At 55.4% G+C, this 18,161-nt stretch overlaps 6 protein-coding genes across 6 annotated transcripts; 4 read left to right on the top strand and 2 right to left on the bottom strand.

Moving 5' to 3' along the window:
• Window positions 1-689: 689 nt before the first annotated feature.
• On the top strand, window positions 690-1,893 carry PG997_012689 (uncharacterized protein; the record flags this gene model as incomplete). Its single annotated transcript, XM_066817003.1, has 2 exons — window positions 690-881; window positions 946-1,893. The coding sequence occupies 2 exons, from the start codon at window positions 690-692 to the stop codon at window positions 1,891-1,893; spliced, it is 1,140 nt and encodes a 379-aa protein (XP_066662695.1).
• A 608-nt stretch (window positions 1,894-2,501) lies between these two features.
• Window positions 2,502-4,158, bottom strand: PG997_012688 (extracelular serine carboxypeptidase-like protein; the record flags this gene model as incomplete). Its single annotated transcript, XM_066817002.1, has 2 exons — window positions 2,502-3,874; window positions 3,936-4,158. 2 exons carry the CDS (start codon window positions 4,156-4,158, stop codon window positions 2,502-2,504), a joined length of 1,596 nt encoding a protein of 531 aa, XP_066662694.1.
• A 945-nt stretch (window positions 4,159-5,103) lies between these two features.
• PG997_012687 (uncharacterized protein) lies at window positions 5,104-6,548 on the top strand (the record flags this gene model as incomplete). Its single annotated transcript, XM_066817001.1, has 2 exons — window positions 5,104-5,721; window positions 5,775-6,548. The coding sequence occupies 2 exons, from the start codon at window positions 5,104-5,106 to the stop codon at window positions 6,546-6,548; spliced, it is 1,392 nt and encodes a 463-aa protein (XP_066662693.1).
• Window positions 6,549-8,130: 1,582 nt separating this feature from the next.
• On the bottom strand, window positions 8,131-8,474 carry PG997_012686 (uncharacterized protein; the record flags this gene model as incomplete). The annotated part of the gene is made up of 2 exons (XM_066817000.1): window positions 8,131-8,419; window positions 8,467-8,474. 2 exons carry the CDS (start codon window positions 8,472-8,474, stop codon window positions 8,131-8,133), a joined length of 297 nt encoding a protein of 98 aa, XP_066662692.1.
• Window positions 8,475-9,839: 1,365 nt separating this feature from the next.
• PG997_012685 (HECT-domain-containing protein) lies at window positions 9,840-15,438 on the top strand (the record flags this gene model as incomplete). The annotated part of the gene is made up of 9 exons (XM_066816999.1): window positions 9,840-9,856; window positions 9,919-10,025; window positions 10,091-12,074; window positions 12,131-12,707; window positions 12,746-13,053; window positions 13,098-13,719; window positions 13,779-14,973; window positions 15,034-15,183; window positions 15,242-15,438. The coding sequence occupies 9 exons, from the start codon at window positions 9,840-9,842 to the stop codon at window positions 15,436-15,438; spliced, it is 5,157 nt and encodes a 1,718-aa protein (XP_066662691.1).
• Window positions 15,439-16,529: 1,091 nt separating this feature from the next.
• On the top strand, window positions 16,530-17,852 carry PG997_012684 (uncharacterized protein; the record flags this gene model as incomplete). Its single annotated transcript, XM_066816998.1, has 1 exon — window positions 16,530-17,852. One exon carries the CDS (start codon window positions 16,530-16,532, stop codon window positions 17,850-17,852), a length of 1,323 nt encoding a protein of 440 aa, XP_066662690.1.
• Between the last annotated feature and the right edge of the window lie 309 nt (window positions 17,853-18,161).

The raw sequence follows: 18,161 nt of genomic DNA, 5'->3' as shown, positions 1-18,161 counted from the left end.
TTTCAAAACTCCCTGGAAATACGCGCCTTGGGTCAAAATGTTTGGTCCCTCTGGTGGGGGAACACCTCCCAAGCCTCCTACGGCGTAACACTTGCTTTCCGTGCTACGTTGGTGACGGCTTTTTGGATCGTGGAATACTCCTGGCTGTCCTGGGCTGCGCGCTCCCGGCTTTAGTGTTTGTTTGGGAACATGAAGCCTCGTCATTCTCGCCAGCTTGGCGCATCTCCTAGCCGATCTGAAAATCGGGATGATCCAACCCATGGCTTGGCAATGGAACCTGTCTCTGGGGTTGGGATGGCCGCCCCTGTTCGTGGCTACTCGAGCTTAAACATCCATGGCCTCCAAGCACTATCTCCAAGTCGTCCTTCCTCTATTTAAATCTCGCCATCCCGTACCCGTTGTACCCAGTCTTTCCCTCCTCATTCCATTCTCATCCATCCAAGCATAGACTTGCTTTCCCTTCTTGAACTCCCCTTTATACTTTCTTTCTTTTTAGAGGTTAGTGCCGCCCCTTTCCTATAGGCTGTTCTATGGGGACTGCTCCTATCGAGAGATGATGATACTAACATACGGACCAATAGCTGTGCTCGCTATCCACTTTCTTTCACACACCGAGCCTCGTTACACTCCTTCCCTCGGATTCGACTATTTTCCCCGTATTCTTTTATACGCAATCATAAACCGCCAAGATGAAGAACTTCGGATCAGCCCTGTTGCTCCTGGCAGCCTCTGCCTCCATGGTTGCCTCTCTGCCTGCCGTCGAGCGGCCCGGTGATGTGATCGCTGCCCGTGCTCCTTTTGAGCAGGCTATGCACGTGCGGTCGTCGCCCGAGCTGGCGAGACGCAAGAAGGACAAGGATGCTGCTGCCGCCGCCGAGGGTGTAAGTGTTGCCCCGGATCACCCGACCCCTGTTGATCTGTATGCTAACATTCAATGCGTCTCAGGCTGCTGCTGCCAACGGAACCGCTCCTGCTGCCCCTGCTGCTGGCAAGGGTGAGGGCGAGAAGAAGAAGGGCAAGGCCGCCAAGGCTGGTAAGGGTGCTGCCCTCGACCAGGGCGCCGCGGCTGCCAATGGCACCGCCCCCGCAGCGGGCAAGAAGGCCGGCAAGAAGGCCAAGGGCGCTGCTGCTGGGGCTGCCGCCGGCAACGGAACTGCCAACGCCGGCAAGGGCAAGGGCGCCGGTGGTGCTGGCGCCGGCGGCCTCGAGGGTCTGCTCGGTGGTCTTCTCGGTGGTGGTAAGGCCGGTGGCGCTGCCGGGGGTGCTGCCGGGGGTGCTGCCGGTGGCGCTGGTGGACTTGGTCAACTTCTTGGAGGCTTGACTGGTGGTGGTGCTGCTGGTGGTGCCCAGCAGGGTGGTGCTGGCGCCGGCGGCCTCGGCCAGCTTCTCGGAGGCCTGACTGGCGGCGCTGGTGGTGCTGCCGGAGGTGCTGCCGGTGGCGCTGGTGGACTTGGTCAGCTTCTCGAGGGCCTGACTGGCGGTGCTAAGGCTGGCGGCGCCGCCGCCGGTGGTGCTGCCAAGGGCAACGGAACTGCTCAGGCCGGTAAGGGCAAGGGCGCCGGTGCTGGCGGTCTTGCTCAGCTTCTCGAGGGCCTGAACGGCGGTGCTGCCAAGGACAAGGCCGGTGCCGGTGCCGCTAAGGATGCCGACAAGGCTGCTAAGGACGCCCAGAAGGAAGCGGACAAGGCCGCCAAGGATGCCGAGAAGCAAGCCGAGAAGGACGCTCAGAAGGAGGCCGACGCCGCGAAGACTGCTCAGAAGGAGGCTGACAAGGCCGCCCAGAAGGACGCCGAAGCTGCTAAGAACGCCGACGCTGCTGCCGGCAAGGATGCCGCTGCCGGTGCCGATGCTGGCAAGGACGCCGCCGCTGACAAGGAGGGTGCCGAAGCGTAGATTAGTCTTTCCGACTAAGACCTTCCACACCTAGTGCGTAATTTATATACGATACGATTGTTTAATTTCATGGTAACGGCCGTCTTTCAGTGTTCTTTTTTCATGTCAATGGCAGATCCGGGCAACAAGGGGGCACGCAAATAAGGGGCGTTGTTTTGTCTTCACACGGGCTCGGTAATGGTTTACGGGCTCGTGTCGGATATGATAGAAAGGGGTTTCTCAGTTGAGGTTGGCACCGGAGGGCTACCTCCTGAGGGGGGTGGGTATGAAATGGAAATGCAAAAACTCTCAAATCAAGATATCGAAGGGTCTAGTTAATCAAACCCTCATGCTCATCAAACATTTATCTTCACATTGGCGTGAGTGATGCTCTTTGGAATGACGGATAAGCTTCCTCCCATGTGTGTTTTCGTTTCCTCTGCTCTTCAGTTCATGGAGAAAGAACACAAGCAATGCATTCTGAACCGTCCAATGATCCTTCTATTTCCTGTTCCGTATAAGTGACTTTACATGGCATTACATAAATGTGCAAAATGCTTGGCTCTATTCAATACACAGGCATCTAGTAGAGTGAGCCACTCATTGCGGGATTGATGCATAATATCACTTTACGCAGTGCCGGATTTCGAGGTTTTCCACTGCTCGAACCCATTGAGCCACCTCTTCACCGTACGAATCTCCCACCTGTGTGCTTCTCGGATGAACTGCGGCTCAGCATCCACATCCAAGATGCCGCTACTATCCCAATGGTGACCTGCCCCCGTTATCAGATATTGTGGGCGCAAGTCAGTCGACTCGGTGCGCGGCGGCGCGAAGTTCGAATGGTAGCACAAGTCATTCCAGACGTCCTGGTCGCCGTCGATGAACGCCAGGCGGTCCGCGCTGATGTTGAAGCCGCCGTAGTGATCATAAATGCTTAGGTCCGGCTCCGTCGGGATCTTGTTGAACTTGCCGTCGGGAAACGCCCATCGGCACCACTGCTGCTCGTAGCTCGTGTCGACGACGCGCGAGAGCAGCGAGGGACCCTCCTTGGGCGCATCGATGTAGGCCCCCTGCTCGGTGCAACTGGTGTACAGGTACGAGCGCTCGGCCGAGTTGGCGGCGCGCGCCCAGGCCGCTGCGTCCTGCGTCCCGAAGCAGTCCCTGCTGTTGTAGTCGCCGCTGGCACACAGCGGCAGCACCACCCGCTTGACGTAGTCAGCATAGCCGCCGAGCCCGGCCCAGGGGGCGCCGCCCGTGTAGTTGGCGAGCGCGTAATCGACCTCAGCGATGCTCTCGGGCGCATTCACCGAGGTGACGCTGTCGCAGAAAGTGAAGAAGTCGCTCGAGCCGTAGCTCGCGTTCCAGTTGAGCTCCTGCCAGGTGTTGGTCGGGTAGAAGCCCGGGTTGCCGATGGGGTACGCGATGGTGGTGGCGAAGTCGCGGTGGTCCATCAGGGCCTCGAGGCCGAACAGCGCCTTGAACTCCCGGATCGCCGCGGCGTTTCCGGTCGAGACAAGGCGGTCGAAGTTGTCGATGATCCGGTTGATCCGGGTGACGCAGTCCTGGGGCGCATATTTCTGGATGGGGTCATACCATGCCGGATAGCCGACCGGAGAAGTTACGGGGGCGCTTGACGCTATGCCGCCATAGAGGACGTCGCCGTATTCCTTGATGGAGAATGCGGTTTGTGCCCCTGCCAAGCTTCCGCCGTACAGGATCCAGGGCGTCCCGGGGGCTGTCAGATCGCCGTCGACAGCCGGGAACTTGGCGTGCTGGGCAAAATGCGCATTGTCTGCAATAGTCTGATGGGTCGTTAGGTATATCAGATCGTCAGTGGTCGAGCTGTTGTAGGGATAACTTTGGCCGTAGTATCTATTCTCGAGGATAACGCCAAGGCCATTGGTTGCTTCCATAAGGATCTGGATGATACCCGTCTGCAAGTTGGAGAACCGGTTTGTTCCGCTTGTCTCTCCGCCAATGTAGAGAAAGACAGGCCCTCCTGTATACAAATAGTCAGCATTGCCATACTCACAGAATCATGCCCCTTTAGGGACTCTTACCTGGCTTATAGTACGAGGAGTCTACATAGTATCGCTGCTTGAAAGTGGCATTGGTGTGGCGGGTCGCCTTGCAATCGCCGGGGAAGTGATCTATGCGCTGTTCAAAGTAGTTCGGGGTGTATTGCAGCGAGGGACGACCCGAATCTCGGGGCCCTAGTGGTGCATAGCGGCTGATGACCTGAGATGCCAGGGAAGCGATGCAGTAGGCCAGAGATATCTTCATCTTGTCTTAGGTTGCGGGCAGCCGAGTGTCCCGAGATCAAAGTCCATTTCTGGCCTTGGCGAGGGCCATTGGAGGCTTATATACCTCTTCCCGTCATTCCGGGCCAACTTGACGTATCCATATCTACCTCTTATGCACGGCGCGAGACCTGCAGATAAACATGCGGCACATTTAAAGATGTTGCTTACCACCCCCACATAACACTCATATTCGTTGCCGCATTAGACAGGAGATACTGTAGGAAGCCTACGGAGTGGAAGGCCAGTGGGCACTTCGCAGAGTCGATTCTGGGGTTCGAATATCGGGTCGGGCCAAGCAGCGGAAAACAGCAGCCCGAAAACAGGAGGATGTTGTGACCTGCGATGTTTCTGGCGTGATTGCCCAACAGCCCGCAGAATGATACTATGTATATGTAGGTATTGACGGGTGACATGCCGCGATCATGCATGTAATCATATAAAACTAAATACATGCCTTATGTGGTGTTCGCGCATCAAGCAGTTGCATTATTCTGCTTCGCATCGATTCTCCATTGGACGACACTCCACCCAGAAATGTCATTTGGCCAAGAATGTGTCTGGGACGTTAAGCATTTCCTTGAAGCTTGCCAATACATGTATTTATCTGAGCAAAGCAACCAGCTCTTGACCACTGAACGTGTGGGACACATAGTTGACATTTGATGTATCCTTGGAGCGCCAAAGCCGGCGGCAGAGCTCGGCTACCCCCGGGGCTGCTTTTCGTCGGCTCAAGTGACGTCGGGGTATGCAATTCTGGGCCTACCCTAAGCCGAACCATTGATTCATTAGCCTTGGGCGCGCCTCTTGGGATTCCCGAACAACAAGCCCGGGAATTCAGCAGATTCCATTTGATGGGCAGTCCTCTCTTGTAATAAACTTCGATTCCGCCTCGATTGGTAGTCCCTAGCCTTCGTCTATGCCTACGATGCACTCGCGGTTACTCCCTAAAGCGTCTCTACGGAGAGTCGCCGGCAAAGCACCGTACGGGCCCGCTGCTGCTGCCACTACCATTGCTGCCAGGCCCACGGCTCCGCAACCGCCAGCCCGCTACTCGAGTAGCATCTCACAGCGCCCCGGCGCCTCACACGTTTCCTTCCCCGGCGCCGTAAAGAGTGCATTTACCAACAAATTGAGCTTCGCACTATCCGACGAGAGCCCGGCGCTGCCGACGTACCGCGTTGTCGACCAAGATGGCAAGGTTGTGGACCCGTCATTCAGGGCAGACCTTGCCGACGAAGAGGTGGTCAAGTTATACCACAAGATGTTATTGATATCCATCATGGACGTCATCATGTTCGATGCCCAGCGCCAAGGCCGCCTAAGCTTTTATATGGTATCAGCTGGCGAAGAGGCCCTGAGTGTAGGCTCGGCTTCTGCCCTGAGCCCAGAGGATGTGATTTTCTGCCAGTACCGGGAGCAAGGCGTGTTTGCGCAACGGGGGTTTGAGTTGAGCGACTTCATGAACCAACTGTTCGCCAACAAAAAGGACCCCGGAAAGGGAAGGAACATGCCAGTGCATTATGGGAGCAGCGAGCTGAACATAGTAAGTCTCCAGTCCACGTGCAGTGTTTCGTTTGGCCGTTGACGCTTTGGCAGCACACAATCTCGTCTCCGTTGGCTACACAGATTCCCCATGCATCCGGGGCCGCCTACGCACTCAAGATGCAACGTATCAACGACCCATCTTTGCCGCCCCGCGTCGTAGCTGTCTACTTCGGCGAAGGTGCGGCTAGCGAGGGTGATTTCCACGCAGCTCTCAACATCGCAGCAACCCGGGCCTGCCCGGTTATTTTCATCTGCCGTAACAATGGCTATGCGATTTCAACACCAACACTAGAGCAGTACCGGGGTGACGGCATCGCTAGCCGAGGCATTGGCTACGGTATTGACACTATTCGGGTAGACGGGAACGATATCTGGGCCGTGCGAGAGGTGACGAAGAAGGCGCGGGAGATGGCCCTCCAAGATGGCGGCAAACCCGTGCTTATAGAGGCCATGAGCTACCGAGTGAGCCATCACAGCACGTCGGATGACTCTTTCGCTTACCGCGCGAGAGTCGAGGTGGAAGACTGGAAGCGTAGAGATAACCCGATCGCCCGACTACGCAAGTACATGGAAGCCAAAGGGATCTGGGACGAGGCCAAGGAGAAGGAGGCCCGAGATGGCACGCGCCGGAAGGTCTTGAAGGCCTTCTCGGTGGCCGAGAAGGAGAAGAAGCCGCCGATTCGGGCCATGTTCGAGGACATATACGAGGAGCTCACGCCCGATCTCAAGGCACAGATGCTGGAGCTGCGCCAACACTTAGACAAATACCCAGATGAGTATGACCTGAGCGAATACGAGGGAGGACGAGGCAGCCTAGATGCATAGAAGTGTAGAACGTGAGTAGACAGACATGGCTTGTCCAATTTACTCTCGCGCGTTTGTTTTATATGCAAACATCTCGGTGCTTCTCGCCATGCATTTTAGCAGCAAAGTGGTTCCAAGACGGAAACATGAAAAGGCTGCCTGCCCCGTGTTCTCAACGGTCCCATCACACATGTGGTTGCCGGTATGCCACGTCTGTGATATAAACAGGCCAATTAGGAAGTGGCATAGCATACGTCAGAATACCAATCGACTGGGGGAGGGGGAGGGTTGAGATGGCATATTTCACCACCTACCCACCCAGGTACCTTACGTACTTTAGTACACGAAACGAAACCTCGGACAGTTGAGAGCCGTTCACCTTGACGTATTTGGCCAGTAAGGTTATTATTAACATGCCATGCGGTGTTCCGACTTAATACGATTGATGGGACCACGTCAGGGGTCCCGACCTCACTACCACTCTCAGCAGAAGCTCCCAGGCGAAAAAAAGACACTCACTCACTACTCGCACTCTGCATTTGGATGCCAACAGCACGACGAACATACTTTCGCAACTTGTTTTGGAGAACGTCGGCGGTTCATGTACGCCTCAAACACTCGGAGAGTCTCTAGGTACGCGTTGCCCGTATTACTCACCTGATCATTCCGTCCGTACTTGCATACATGTACCTATATGCATAGACTCGAACACCCTTATATACATACACGACTGATTGAAGAACGTGTACATCAATGTTATATAGTAGTGCCGTCGCTAGTGCATCGGTCCCCGCGCAGGTCCCGGTTCCGCTGTCTGGCTGGATGCTTAATGTGTGTTGGACGACGGATTGCAATGGTGGTTTTGGTCGACATAGTTCAAGCCGTCCAATTGGGTGAGGTGAGAGTGATGTACAACACACACACACACACACACCATCACACCAGTTGGGTCATCCTAGTTGCATGTTTCCGGTGCGGGCGGCCCCTCCTGCGTACTGGGAATCCCTGCGATAACCCAGCCCAGGCGCGTGCCAATTACAGCGCTCTGGGTCCAGTGACTCCAGCGGCTCCAGTTCGGACCCAGCACTGTCCGTCCCAGCCCAAGAAGCGTGTCCACAGACGACACAGCCGTTCAAGCCAAGTCCAGGGTTAAGGCCAGGAGCTCTCCGCAGACGGGCTGATGACTGATCCAGCGTTTAACTGCTACCAAGTGCGTCAAAACCACCACATCGAAGAACTCAAAACATTGGTTCCGTCCCAATCCTCCATCTTCCTCCCCCAACAGGAGATAATCCATCAAACATCACCGACTACACCGGCAGCCTGGTAGTCCCATCGGCTGCTCTGCACGCGAATCCGACATCGACCGACAGTCTGGAGACATACGAAGAGACATCCGAGCCATCTCCATATTGACCGAATTGTCCTACCCTCCCCCTACGTTGGGACCGTATCTACCTAGTGACCTTTCTGTATCCTCACCAGCTCGAGGACAAAACGACGACGACCCCCGACACCAGGCCGTGCCGTAGCGGCGAGACTCGAAACCGACCCGCGAGACAACAGTAGCCAGCCTTGGGGAAAAGGAGTTTCGAATCGACACTTACAAGACGACGGCCTTCATGGCGTAATCCATGGCATCCCGAAGATCAGCTGCTGGGAAAGAGCGCCAGAGATCGGCAGTCGATAACGATAGCTCGTCGCGACTTCCTTCTGCTTCTGCCTTTGCCGCTGCTGCTGATACCAGAGCGAGACCGCCGCAAACACCTAATTCCAACGTGAGATCCAGCGTACTTGCCTCGACGCCAGTACCTGCCCCTGCTACTGCAACTGCAACTGCAACTGCTTCTACATCGCCAAGGTACGACCCATCCCTTGATGATGACTCCCTTCTGGACAGAACCTGTACAAGCCTTCTATCATTACCAACACTACCTACGTCCACATCATTTGCACACTCGTCGCATCACTCTATCCACCCGTTCTTTGTGTGACTTTGTCGGTCGAGCACAGCTCAAATTGACCCAAGATACCCGACGCCGGAACGCTTCTCCCTCGTTCGTTTCCCGCAAGAGATTAAACCAGTGGTTTCCAAGAAGAGGCCAAGCACTCATTCCCAATCCATTGCCCGCACCTCAACCCGTTGCACCCTCCCTAGCAATTCGTGCCACTTTTGTATGGTTGCTGCTTCAGCCTTCTCTCGGCAGTGTGAGCGAGCTGTGGTGAGGTGCCATTACGATTGCCATTACCACTACAAAACCACCTGTCACCTGCCTGCCTGACTTTGGGAGGGGCCCCGGCCAGCAACCTGGACTTCAGCTCAGTTCAGCTCAGCTTTAAACCAAACCGCCGAAAACCACCACCATACATCCTATCACTCGCCTTGTTCTTTGTGTGTATTGGGTCGCAACTCCCAACCCTTTGTACACTCGGTCCTCACCTTCGACCTTGATCACGAGTGGATTTCACCAATGCCCCCCCCATTGTCTTTTTTTGTGTGTGCGTTCAGTACATGTACCTACCATCACGAGGGGTACGAGGGTAGAAGTTAGTGGATAGGGTGCAAGCTACATTGGCACCCCATCCATTCACTCAAAGAAAGCTGCTGCTGTTGTTGTTGCTGCTGCTGCTGCTGCTGCACAACAACCAATTTGACGTTGCTGTGGTGGATGGTCCCTGGCCCTTCGCAATCGTTCTTGAAAGTTCTGAATGAAGGCAGCCATTTCAATCGACCTTCCCCAGAGTTCAGAGTTCTTTCGAGACCGAGGAACAATCCCCAACCTCGAGCTGATTTCCATTGACGCACCTCGCTTGTCTGCATCTGCCACACACAGCTTATCCCCAGCGTCGCACTTACTTTCTCTTGACCCTGGGTTGATATCCCGCCACGCCCCCCCCCTCGCTCATCTGTCCCTCCCACCCCATCATACCCACGAAAAACCATCAAGAGATCACATACTCATGTCTTCCAGACAAACCAGGTCTTCTGCACGCCGTGAAGCTGCACTCGGCCAGGCAACTTCTCCCCGGAGAGCAGTCTTCTGGTGTGGCCTCATCTGGACCCTCGCCTGCAGGCCAGCCTGTATCTTCTTCCACCCGCACCTCTTCTGCATCTGTGCCGCGCAATAAAAGAAAGGAAGCACCTACCGAGACATCTCCCTCTGAGACTGGACAACCACCTACCAGAAAGTCTAAGAGGCAAAAAAACCCAAGGGCCACCGCAAGCTCAAGGTCAAACAGCATCCGAGCCCCAGAACGCCCAGGCCTCCAGTGGCCCAAGCCGAAAAAAGAAAAGGAAAAGCGGCAGCAACAATGTCGAGTCCAGATGAGTAGGCAGCACCTAATGGCCACTATCTCAGGCATCATACCGTGAACTGACATGTGTTTGTAGAACCTCTCCCACACAGGCTCTGCCAGGCAGCAGACCTCCAGCACCAGCATCGTCATCTTCCAGCAGGAAATCTAGTCGCAATAAGCGTGGCGCTCAGTCCGCTCAAGGTCAGACCGATTGTGGCACTGGGAAGCTATTTTGCCTGTGGATGCTAACTGAGTACATTGAGTAGACCCTGTGCCAGCAGCCTCGAGTTCGAGCCGCCGCTCCAAGAGAACGTCAGGCAACCAAGTACCCCCTCCAGACGAGGACACTCCTATGACGGGCACCGATGATCAGGAAAAAGACCACGAGCCTCCGCCTCCGCCTCCCCCTCCCGCGCACGACCCCGAGGATGATAGTGACGAGAACGAGGACGATGATGATGACGACCCGCACCGCCATTACGACGACGACGACCCTTTCGGTGGATTTGGCGGCCCGCCCGGCTCTAGCTTGGGCAGCACTCTCAGGGCTTTGACAGGTATGATGTCAGGCATGCCATCACGATTAAGGGAGCTCTTGAGCAACTTGCGGATAAAAGAGGACCCATCTATGCAGATGATAGCCCTGCAGGAGCTGTCCGAGATACTGCTGGTTTCCAACGAGGATAACCTGGCAGGCCATTTTTCTCCCGATTCGTTCGTAAAGGAGTTGGTGGTCTTGATGCAGCCCAACGAAATCACTGGCGAAGAGAATCCCGATATGATGCTTCTCGCCTGCAGATGCCTGGCGAATTTAATGGAGGCCTTACCTGCTAGTACTGCCAACGTCGTCTATGGCGGCGCCGTCCCTGTTTTGTGTCAGAAACTCCTAGAGATCCAATTCATCGACCTCGCCGAGCAGGCCCTAAGTACTCTGGAGAAGATTTCTGTCGATTACCCAACCAGCATTGTCCGCGAAGGCGGCTTGACTGCGTGTCTTTCATACCTAGACTTCTTCGCAACCAGCACGCAGCGGACCGCTGTGACCACGGCCGCCAATTGCTGCAGAAACATCCCGGAAGACTCGTTCCCCGTAATCAAGGATGTTATGCCTATTCTACTCAACGTGTTGGCTAGCAGCGACCAGCGAGTCGTTGAACAGGCCTCGCTGTGCGTCACGCGTATCATTGAGAGCTTCAAGTATCACTCGGGAAAGCTGGAAGAACTCGTCAGCGTCGATCTTCTCAAGGCCATCCTCCGCCTACTGGTCCCGGGTACCACCAATCTCATCAGTGCCAACATCCACACCCAATTTCTCCGCGTCTTGGCCATAACAGCTCGAGCTAGCCCAAGACTTTCGGCCGAACTCTTCAAGCTGAACGTTGTCGAGACACTCTATCAGATCTTGACCGGTGTGTCTCCTCCAAGCGAGACGGAAGATGTGGCGTCGAAACTAGACAGTGTGGTAATTATGCAAGCCCTAATCCATCGGCCCCGAGAGCAAATCATCGAGACTCTTAACGTCGTCTGCGAGTTGCTTCCCGGCGCAAAGTGGAACGATTTGGGCTCGCAAACCCACGGTCTACTTGACGGCAATGATCCCATGACACCATCAGTGTCTGGATCACGGAAGAAGTCATCCAACGATAAGCGCCTCGAGCTGCTTGAGAACTGCAAGGACCAGGTTCGACGTTTTGCGCTCATTTTGTTTCCTACTCTCACGGATGCCTTCTCGAGCACGGTCAACTTGAGCGTCCGGCAGAAGGTCCTTACTGCCCAAGTGAAGATGCTCTCTAATCTAGACAAGGACATACTGGTGGACGCTTTGAAATCCGTTCCTTACGCCTCATTCCTTGCCGCCATTCTGTCCCAGCAAGACCACCCCTCGCTGGTCATGTCGGCAATCCAGACCACGGAGCTACTCTTGACACGCCTCGACGATATCTATCGGTACCAGATCTATCGCGAAGGTGTTATTAATGAAATTGCCAAGCTGGCCGAGGACCACGACGTTCCGGAACAGAAGACTGAGGAACCGACCACGGCCGAGACCGTAGTAGAGCCAAGCATAGTGTCAACCGAGGGTGGTGATGATCGGGTTTCAATCCACAACGACTCCGAGGACGACAATGAGGACGACGAGGATGACCACGATGAAGATGAGGACGAGGACGATGATGACGAGGACAATGAACATGATCATCACGACGAAGACGACATCTCCGCATCTCCTAGTTCGGACGGGTCTACTATGTCTGTCGATGGGCCTCCGAGACTCTTCCTTGCAGATCTCCCTCCATGAAGACCAGAATTGCTGAAGTGGCCAAGAAGTTCCTAGAGAGTCATGAGTCCGAAAAGCAAGGCAAGGCAATGAAGAAGAAGGCTATCAAGATCCTCAGCGATCTCCAGAGCTTGGCTTCTGATATTGAGGGTTTCTATTTGTTGCGTACAGCAAAGAACCTGGCCCCTGAAAATGGCATTGCGCTGTTCGAAAAGCTTGCGTCATATTTTGATGCTGATGTCTTGGAGAGCGTTACAAGTGCAGAGCTTTTGGCGTCTGGACTGGTCCGTGTCCTAGAAGAGGTCTTCAGTAACCCCGATGAAACACTTGCCAACGCTGCTAGAGCCGCGTTCCTGGAGGTCTTCATGGGCCGGTCTGTTAGATCTAAGCCGAAGACAGCATCTGCCGACTCGCCTTCAACCCCCTTCAGTGTTATGACACATAAGCTTCAGGATCTACTTAGCCGCTCAGAACACTTTGAAGTTCTTACTGTCCACCAGAATACATTTGATGGGAACCGCAGTAGCGCTGCGTCGATGCTTGCGAAGCAGATACGGCTGAAGCTGGTCGCCGACGATAACAGCGACATCCCCGATCATACCGCAGTATCATGGTGTCAATTCACGCTATTGCTACCTTCAAGGCCCTCAATGATTACTTGCGGCCTCGTATCAGTCTGCACGACCGCCCCAGAGGCTCGCGTCCACGCAACGAGCTGAGCAGGGCGTTGGCCGCTATGGCAGGACACGCCGGATTCCCCGCGGACAGGCTTGCGGAACGTTTTGGGTACTCGAGCAGCCCTATTCCCCCACCCCCTGTTCCTGGTCAAGCGTCGTCTTCCGGCTCCAGACCTTCCAAGAAGCCCAAGCCCCGGACATCTGGTCAACAGGAATCACCTATGACACCCAATCAGCTTGCAAGCTCAGGCCGGGAGAAGACTAGTTTGCGGAGGTCTTCTCGCCGACAAGCAGCACCAGCCGCAGAATCTCCAGTAGCACCTCCACACCCCCCGAGGAAGACGAAGATCTGCAGAATGCCCTAGAATGTGCGGACGAAAAGCAGATGAGCGATGATGATGACGGTGACATTGGCGACAGCAGTGCTCTAGATGCTATCGTTGGCCAGTTAGACGAAGATATGGAAGAACCTCCAGCTCACGATCCCTCAGCCGTTAATCTTGAGGTTGCTGCTGGCGGCAAGGTCACGGCTAGGAAAGAAGACGGCACACGGGTTCCGACTCCTCAGAGTGGACTCGGCAATATCCCAAGCCGTAGTGCTACCCAAGCTCCTTCCAACTTGTCGCAACAAAGTACGCCTACACCAACACCGGCAGCTGCGCCAGCTCCAGCCCCGTCGTCTTCCCGGCCCCTTTCTTATGCTGCAGCTATCCAGTCGGTCCCCCAAGACTGGCACATCGAATTCAGTCTCGACTCCAGGGTGATTCCCAACGACACCACCATTTATCGAGCTGTTCACACTGCGGCCCCGGCCGATGAGCACCTCAGCCGTAGTGTGTGGTCTGCTGTGCACTCTATCAAGTTCCGTCGAGTCCCCGGGCCGCCGCCTGCGGAATCCATTGGCTTCCCCCGGCATCCGAAGGTTCCGTCGATGCGAACGGTACGCCAACATCGCTGGCTAAGCACCCCACCACCGCGTCCATTCTGCGGCTTCTCAAGATTCTTCATGATCTCAATGCCAACATTGATGACATCCTAGTTGAGAATAAGAACGCGCTCAAGCTCAACATCGAACCCCTTTCCCAGTTTGTCAACACAAAGCTGACTGCCAAGCTCAATCGCCAACTGGAGGAGCCGCTTATTGTAGCTAGCAACTGCCTTCCTAGTTGGAGCGAGGACCTGGCCCGGCTTTACCCATTCCTCTTCCCCTTTGAGACCCGCCATCTGTTCCTCCAGTCTACCTCGTTTGGCTACGCTCGGTCTATGAGCCGATGGCAGAATGCCCAACAGGAGGAGACGAATCGTAGGAACAGCAGAGATGAGCGCCCATTCTTGGGTCGTCTCCAACGGCAGAAAGTGCGTATCTCGAGATCCAAGATTCTCGAGTCGGCTTTGAAAGTCATGGAGCTGTACGGAGCGTCTCAGAGTATCCTCGAGGTCGAGTACTTTGAGGAGGTTGGTACTGGCTTGGGTCCCACTCTTGAGTTCTATTCCACCGTCTCCAAGGAATTTTCCAAGAGGAAGCTCAAGCTGTGGCGAGAAGCGGACTCGAACGAATCTGACGAGTTTGTATCGGGCCCTCACGGCCTGTTCCCACGACCGTTGGCGGATGAAGACTCATCCGCGAACACTGAGCGCATTCTGCAGCTGTTCAAAATGCTTGGCAAATTCGTTGCCCGTTCCATGATTGATTCTCGCATTATCGACCTGAACTTTAACCCCATCTTCTTCCGCATCGGGGACGAAGGTGCTGGCGTCAAGCCGTCGCTCGGTGCCGTCAAGATTGTGGACCCTGGCCTAGCTAATTCTCTTAAGCTCATCAAGAAGTTTGCCTTGGCCAAGAAATCTATAGACGAAGATCCGTCTCGCACGGCGGCGCAGAAGGTGGCCGATACGGAGCAGATTGTCATTGACCACAGCAGACTCGAAGACCTGGCTCTCGACTTCACCCTCCCTGGATACCCCGAGATCGAGCTGAAGACCGGCGGAGCCCATACACCCGTCACCATCTACAATGTCGAATCCTATCTAGACAAGGTGATCGACATGACTCTTGGAAGTGGAGTTAGGCGCCAGGTGGATGCCTTCCGTGTCGGGTTTGACCAGGTCTTCCCCTACTCGGCTTTGCGAGCCTTCACGCCGGACGAGCTGGTAACTTTGTTTGGTCGTGTCGACGAAGACTGGTCTCTTGAAAGTAAGTGGATGCGTCCTTGTGTATTTATCGGTGACATGTTGCTAATCAGACTGCCTGTAGCTCTCATGGATTCCATCAAGGCGGATCATGGCTTCAACATGGACAGCCGAAGCGTCAAGAATCTTCTCCAGACGATGAGCGAGCTCACGGCCCCTCAGCGACGGGACTTCCTCCAGTTTACCACGGGCAGTCCCAAGTTGCCGATTGGAGGTAAGTGCATGACCTGACACGAACACGAGGCCGGTGTTGTTTACTGACTTGTTACCAGGATTCAAGAGTTTGACGCCCATGTTCACGGTGGTGTGCAAGCCCAGTGAAACGCCATACACATCCGACGACTACCTGCCGAGTGTGATGACGTGCGTCAACTATCTCAAGCTACCCGACTACACGACGATTGAGAGGATGAGACGGCAGCTGTTTACGGCCATCCGTGAGGGCCAGGGCGCCTTCCATCTGTCATAGATGAGGGAGGGCTCTGCAGCAGCAGGAAGACGGTGAAGAGCGTGCAGAGGCTCTCAGCGATTCATTTGATGCATTTTGCGAATATGTTATTAGTTGGAGGGGATTGCGGATCCTCTAAAAGCGGTCAGGAAGGGTGTTGTTGCCTGGGTTGTTGCCTGGGTTGTTGCCCGGGAAGGAAATGGTTCCCATTCTGCGGCAAGGACCAGGAACACGGCAACGAAGGGGTTTATAAAAGATTGAAGCTTTATAGGGGAAGCATTTTCACTGCATGGCCGGTTGTCAGGCGTCTGGAAGCCCATTTGTTACATGGTCCCCCCAGAAGGGGCAACGGCGTGCAGTTTGGGAGGTCTGATTTCCGAAGGCCGCCTTGGCGTTGCCCTCTGGAGCATTTGCTTTGCTTTTGTTTTGCAGCCATAGAGGGAGTTGCAGCTCGGGGGAGTAGATAGACTGATGAAATCAAGCCAATGTCATGAGTACGTTATTACCACGTTGGCAGCCTAGCTACCTAGGTACATTACGCAGTGAGCGTATCAATCAATCAGACGGTGTTGCAGTCAGTAGATGTTGCAGTCAGTCGGTGTACGCTCGAGTCCACTTTTGCCGAGGCTCATCGGCTGCCAGCAACGGCTAAAACGACAGTGGGTTTTAGCTGCTGTTGTAGGCTGTAGCCTGTACCTGGAAGGCCAAGCCAAGCCAGTCAACATGTTAGAACTGTACCGTAAACACCTGCATTAATTATCCTCTGGACAATCCTTCTATACCTACCTACCTCCTAAATACTTACTTACCTACTCACTCAACCCACCCAGCTCGTCGTTTGCAAAGCCGCCGGCATTTCCTGATCTGCCGAGGTCCTGGCGTAACCCGAACGACCGGACGCGCTGGTCAAACAGCAATCAGCTCGCTCTGTTCAGTGCTTGGCTGCGCAGGTGCCACGAGCAGCAGCAACAAGAAAGCGGCAACGGCGTCCAGGGCCGAGGCGTCTGTCTTTGGATAGTATCTCAGTCCCCCGACGGCTCATGCCCTTCTGTGCTGAATAGTCCAACAGCCAAACCACTGCGCTGGCAATTTCAAGGGAACAGACGTCCAACATGACGTTCCCCTACCACATCAAGGAACACAAAATACCCTCGCAGCACGTTCGGGAATACCCTCGAGCCACTGCTCATTCCCAAGACGATGTCCTCTACCTCGCCATCAAGCAGTACATCCCCAAGGACAACCCTGATCCACAACCTGGCGATGTCACCATCATAGGCACACATGCAAATGGCTTTCCCAAGGAACTCTACGAGGCCCTCTGGGCCGAGCTGTACGAGTCTGCCAAATCAAACGGCTTCCGAATCCGCAGCATATGGATTGCCGACATCTCTAACCAGGGCTACAGCGGCATCCTCAATGAGCACACCATGGGCGACGATCCCAGCTGGAACGACCATGCCCGCGACCTGCTGCACATGATCAACGTCTTCCGCGCCGATATGCCCCGCCCCATCATCGGCCTTGGTCACTCCTTCGGCGCCAACATATTGGCCCACCTGTCCCTGCTCCATCCTCGCCTTATCACCACTCTGGTCGCCTTCGATCCCACCATCACCCGCTTCACCTTCCAGACCAAAGGCCCCGGCATCACTCCAGCGCGCGGCTCGGCCTTCCGCCGCGAAGTCTGGCCCTCGCGCGAGGCCGCCGCCGAGTCTTTCAGCCGCAGTCCCTTCTACAAGGCCTGGGACCCGCGCGTGCTCGAAGCCTGGGTCCAGCACGGCTTGCGGCCCATGCCGACGGCCACGCTGCCCGCCACTGCCGATGGGGACAAGGTCGAGGGCCAGGTCACCCTGGCCACCAGCCGCCACCAGGAGCTCTTCACCTTCTTCCGCCCCCTGTACCCTTACTACAAGCACGACGGCTCTGGAGTGGACCTCTCCAAGATCCCCGAGTTCGACGCCGCGGCCCACGAGGACTTCGACGCCCGCGTCCCTTTTCCCTTTTACCGCGCCGAGGGCGCCAACATCCTGCGGCGCCTGCCCGAGCTCCGCCCCAGCATCCTCTGGGTCTTCGGCGGCACCAGCGACCTCAGCGCGCCCGACAAGCGCCGCCACAAGATGGCCGTTACGGGCACGGGTGTCAACGGCAGCGGCGGCGCCGCCGCGGGTCGCGTCGCCGAGATCGTCATGGAGGGGAGGGGCCACTTGTTCCCCATGGAGGTTCCCGACCAGTGCGCCGACCACGCCGCCCGCTGGATCGGCCGCGAGATGGTTCGCTGGCGCGAGGAGCAGGCCGAGTACCTCGAGTGGACCCGCCGGCCGTTCCTCGAGAAGGCGACCATGAGTGAGGAGTTCTTGAGACGTGTTGGGCCGCCGCCGCAAAGGAATGGGGACACACAGAAGGAAAAGAAGAATGGGGAGCCCAAGTTATAGTGGGAAAAGGTTTTACCAATGATGGGATTGCATGCATGTGTGTGTGTACGTGCTCTTGGATTGGAGCGTTACTTTGGCATGATATGCAGTGTTTAGGTACTGTTACGTGCAGTGCAGTCTGCATGAGAGAGAGAAATTAATACGATTTTGAAATGTCAACGACTTGATGTTATATATGGTGTTTTGCATATGAACTCCAGAACTCCTATGTGACAGGATGATGGATGGGCGAGGTAGTCTAGAGCGAGATACCTGATCAAAACTCAAGCAAAGAAAAGAAAAATCGTCATTATACCCTACTGCTATCCT

The sequence above is a fragment of the Apiospora hydei genome (assembly GCF_038363865.1).
Source record: "Apiospora hydei strain CBS 114990 chromosome Unknown utg000009l_segment0_segment0, whole genome shotgun sequence".
NCBI classification, from domain to species: Eukaryota; Fungi; Ascomycota; class Sordariomycetes; order Amphisphaeriales; family Apiosporaceae; genus Apiospora; species Apiospora hydei.
The sequence above is the reverse complement of the archived record's forward strand: the minus strand, read 5'-3'. Positions and strand labels throughout refer to the sequence as shown.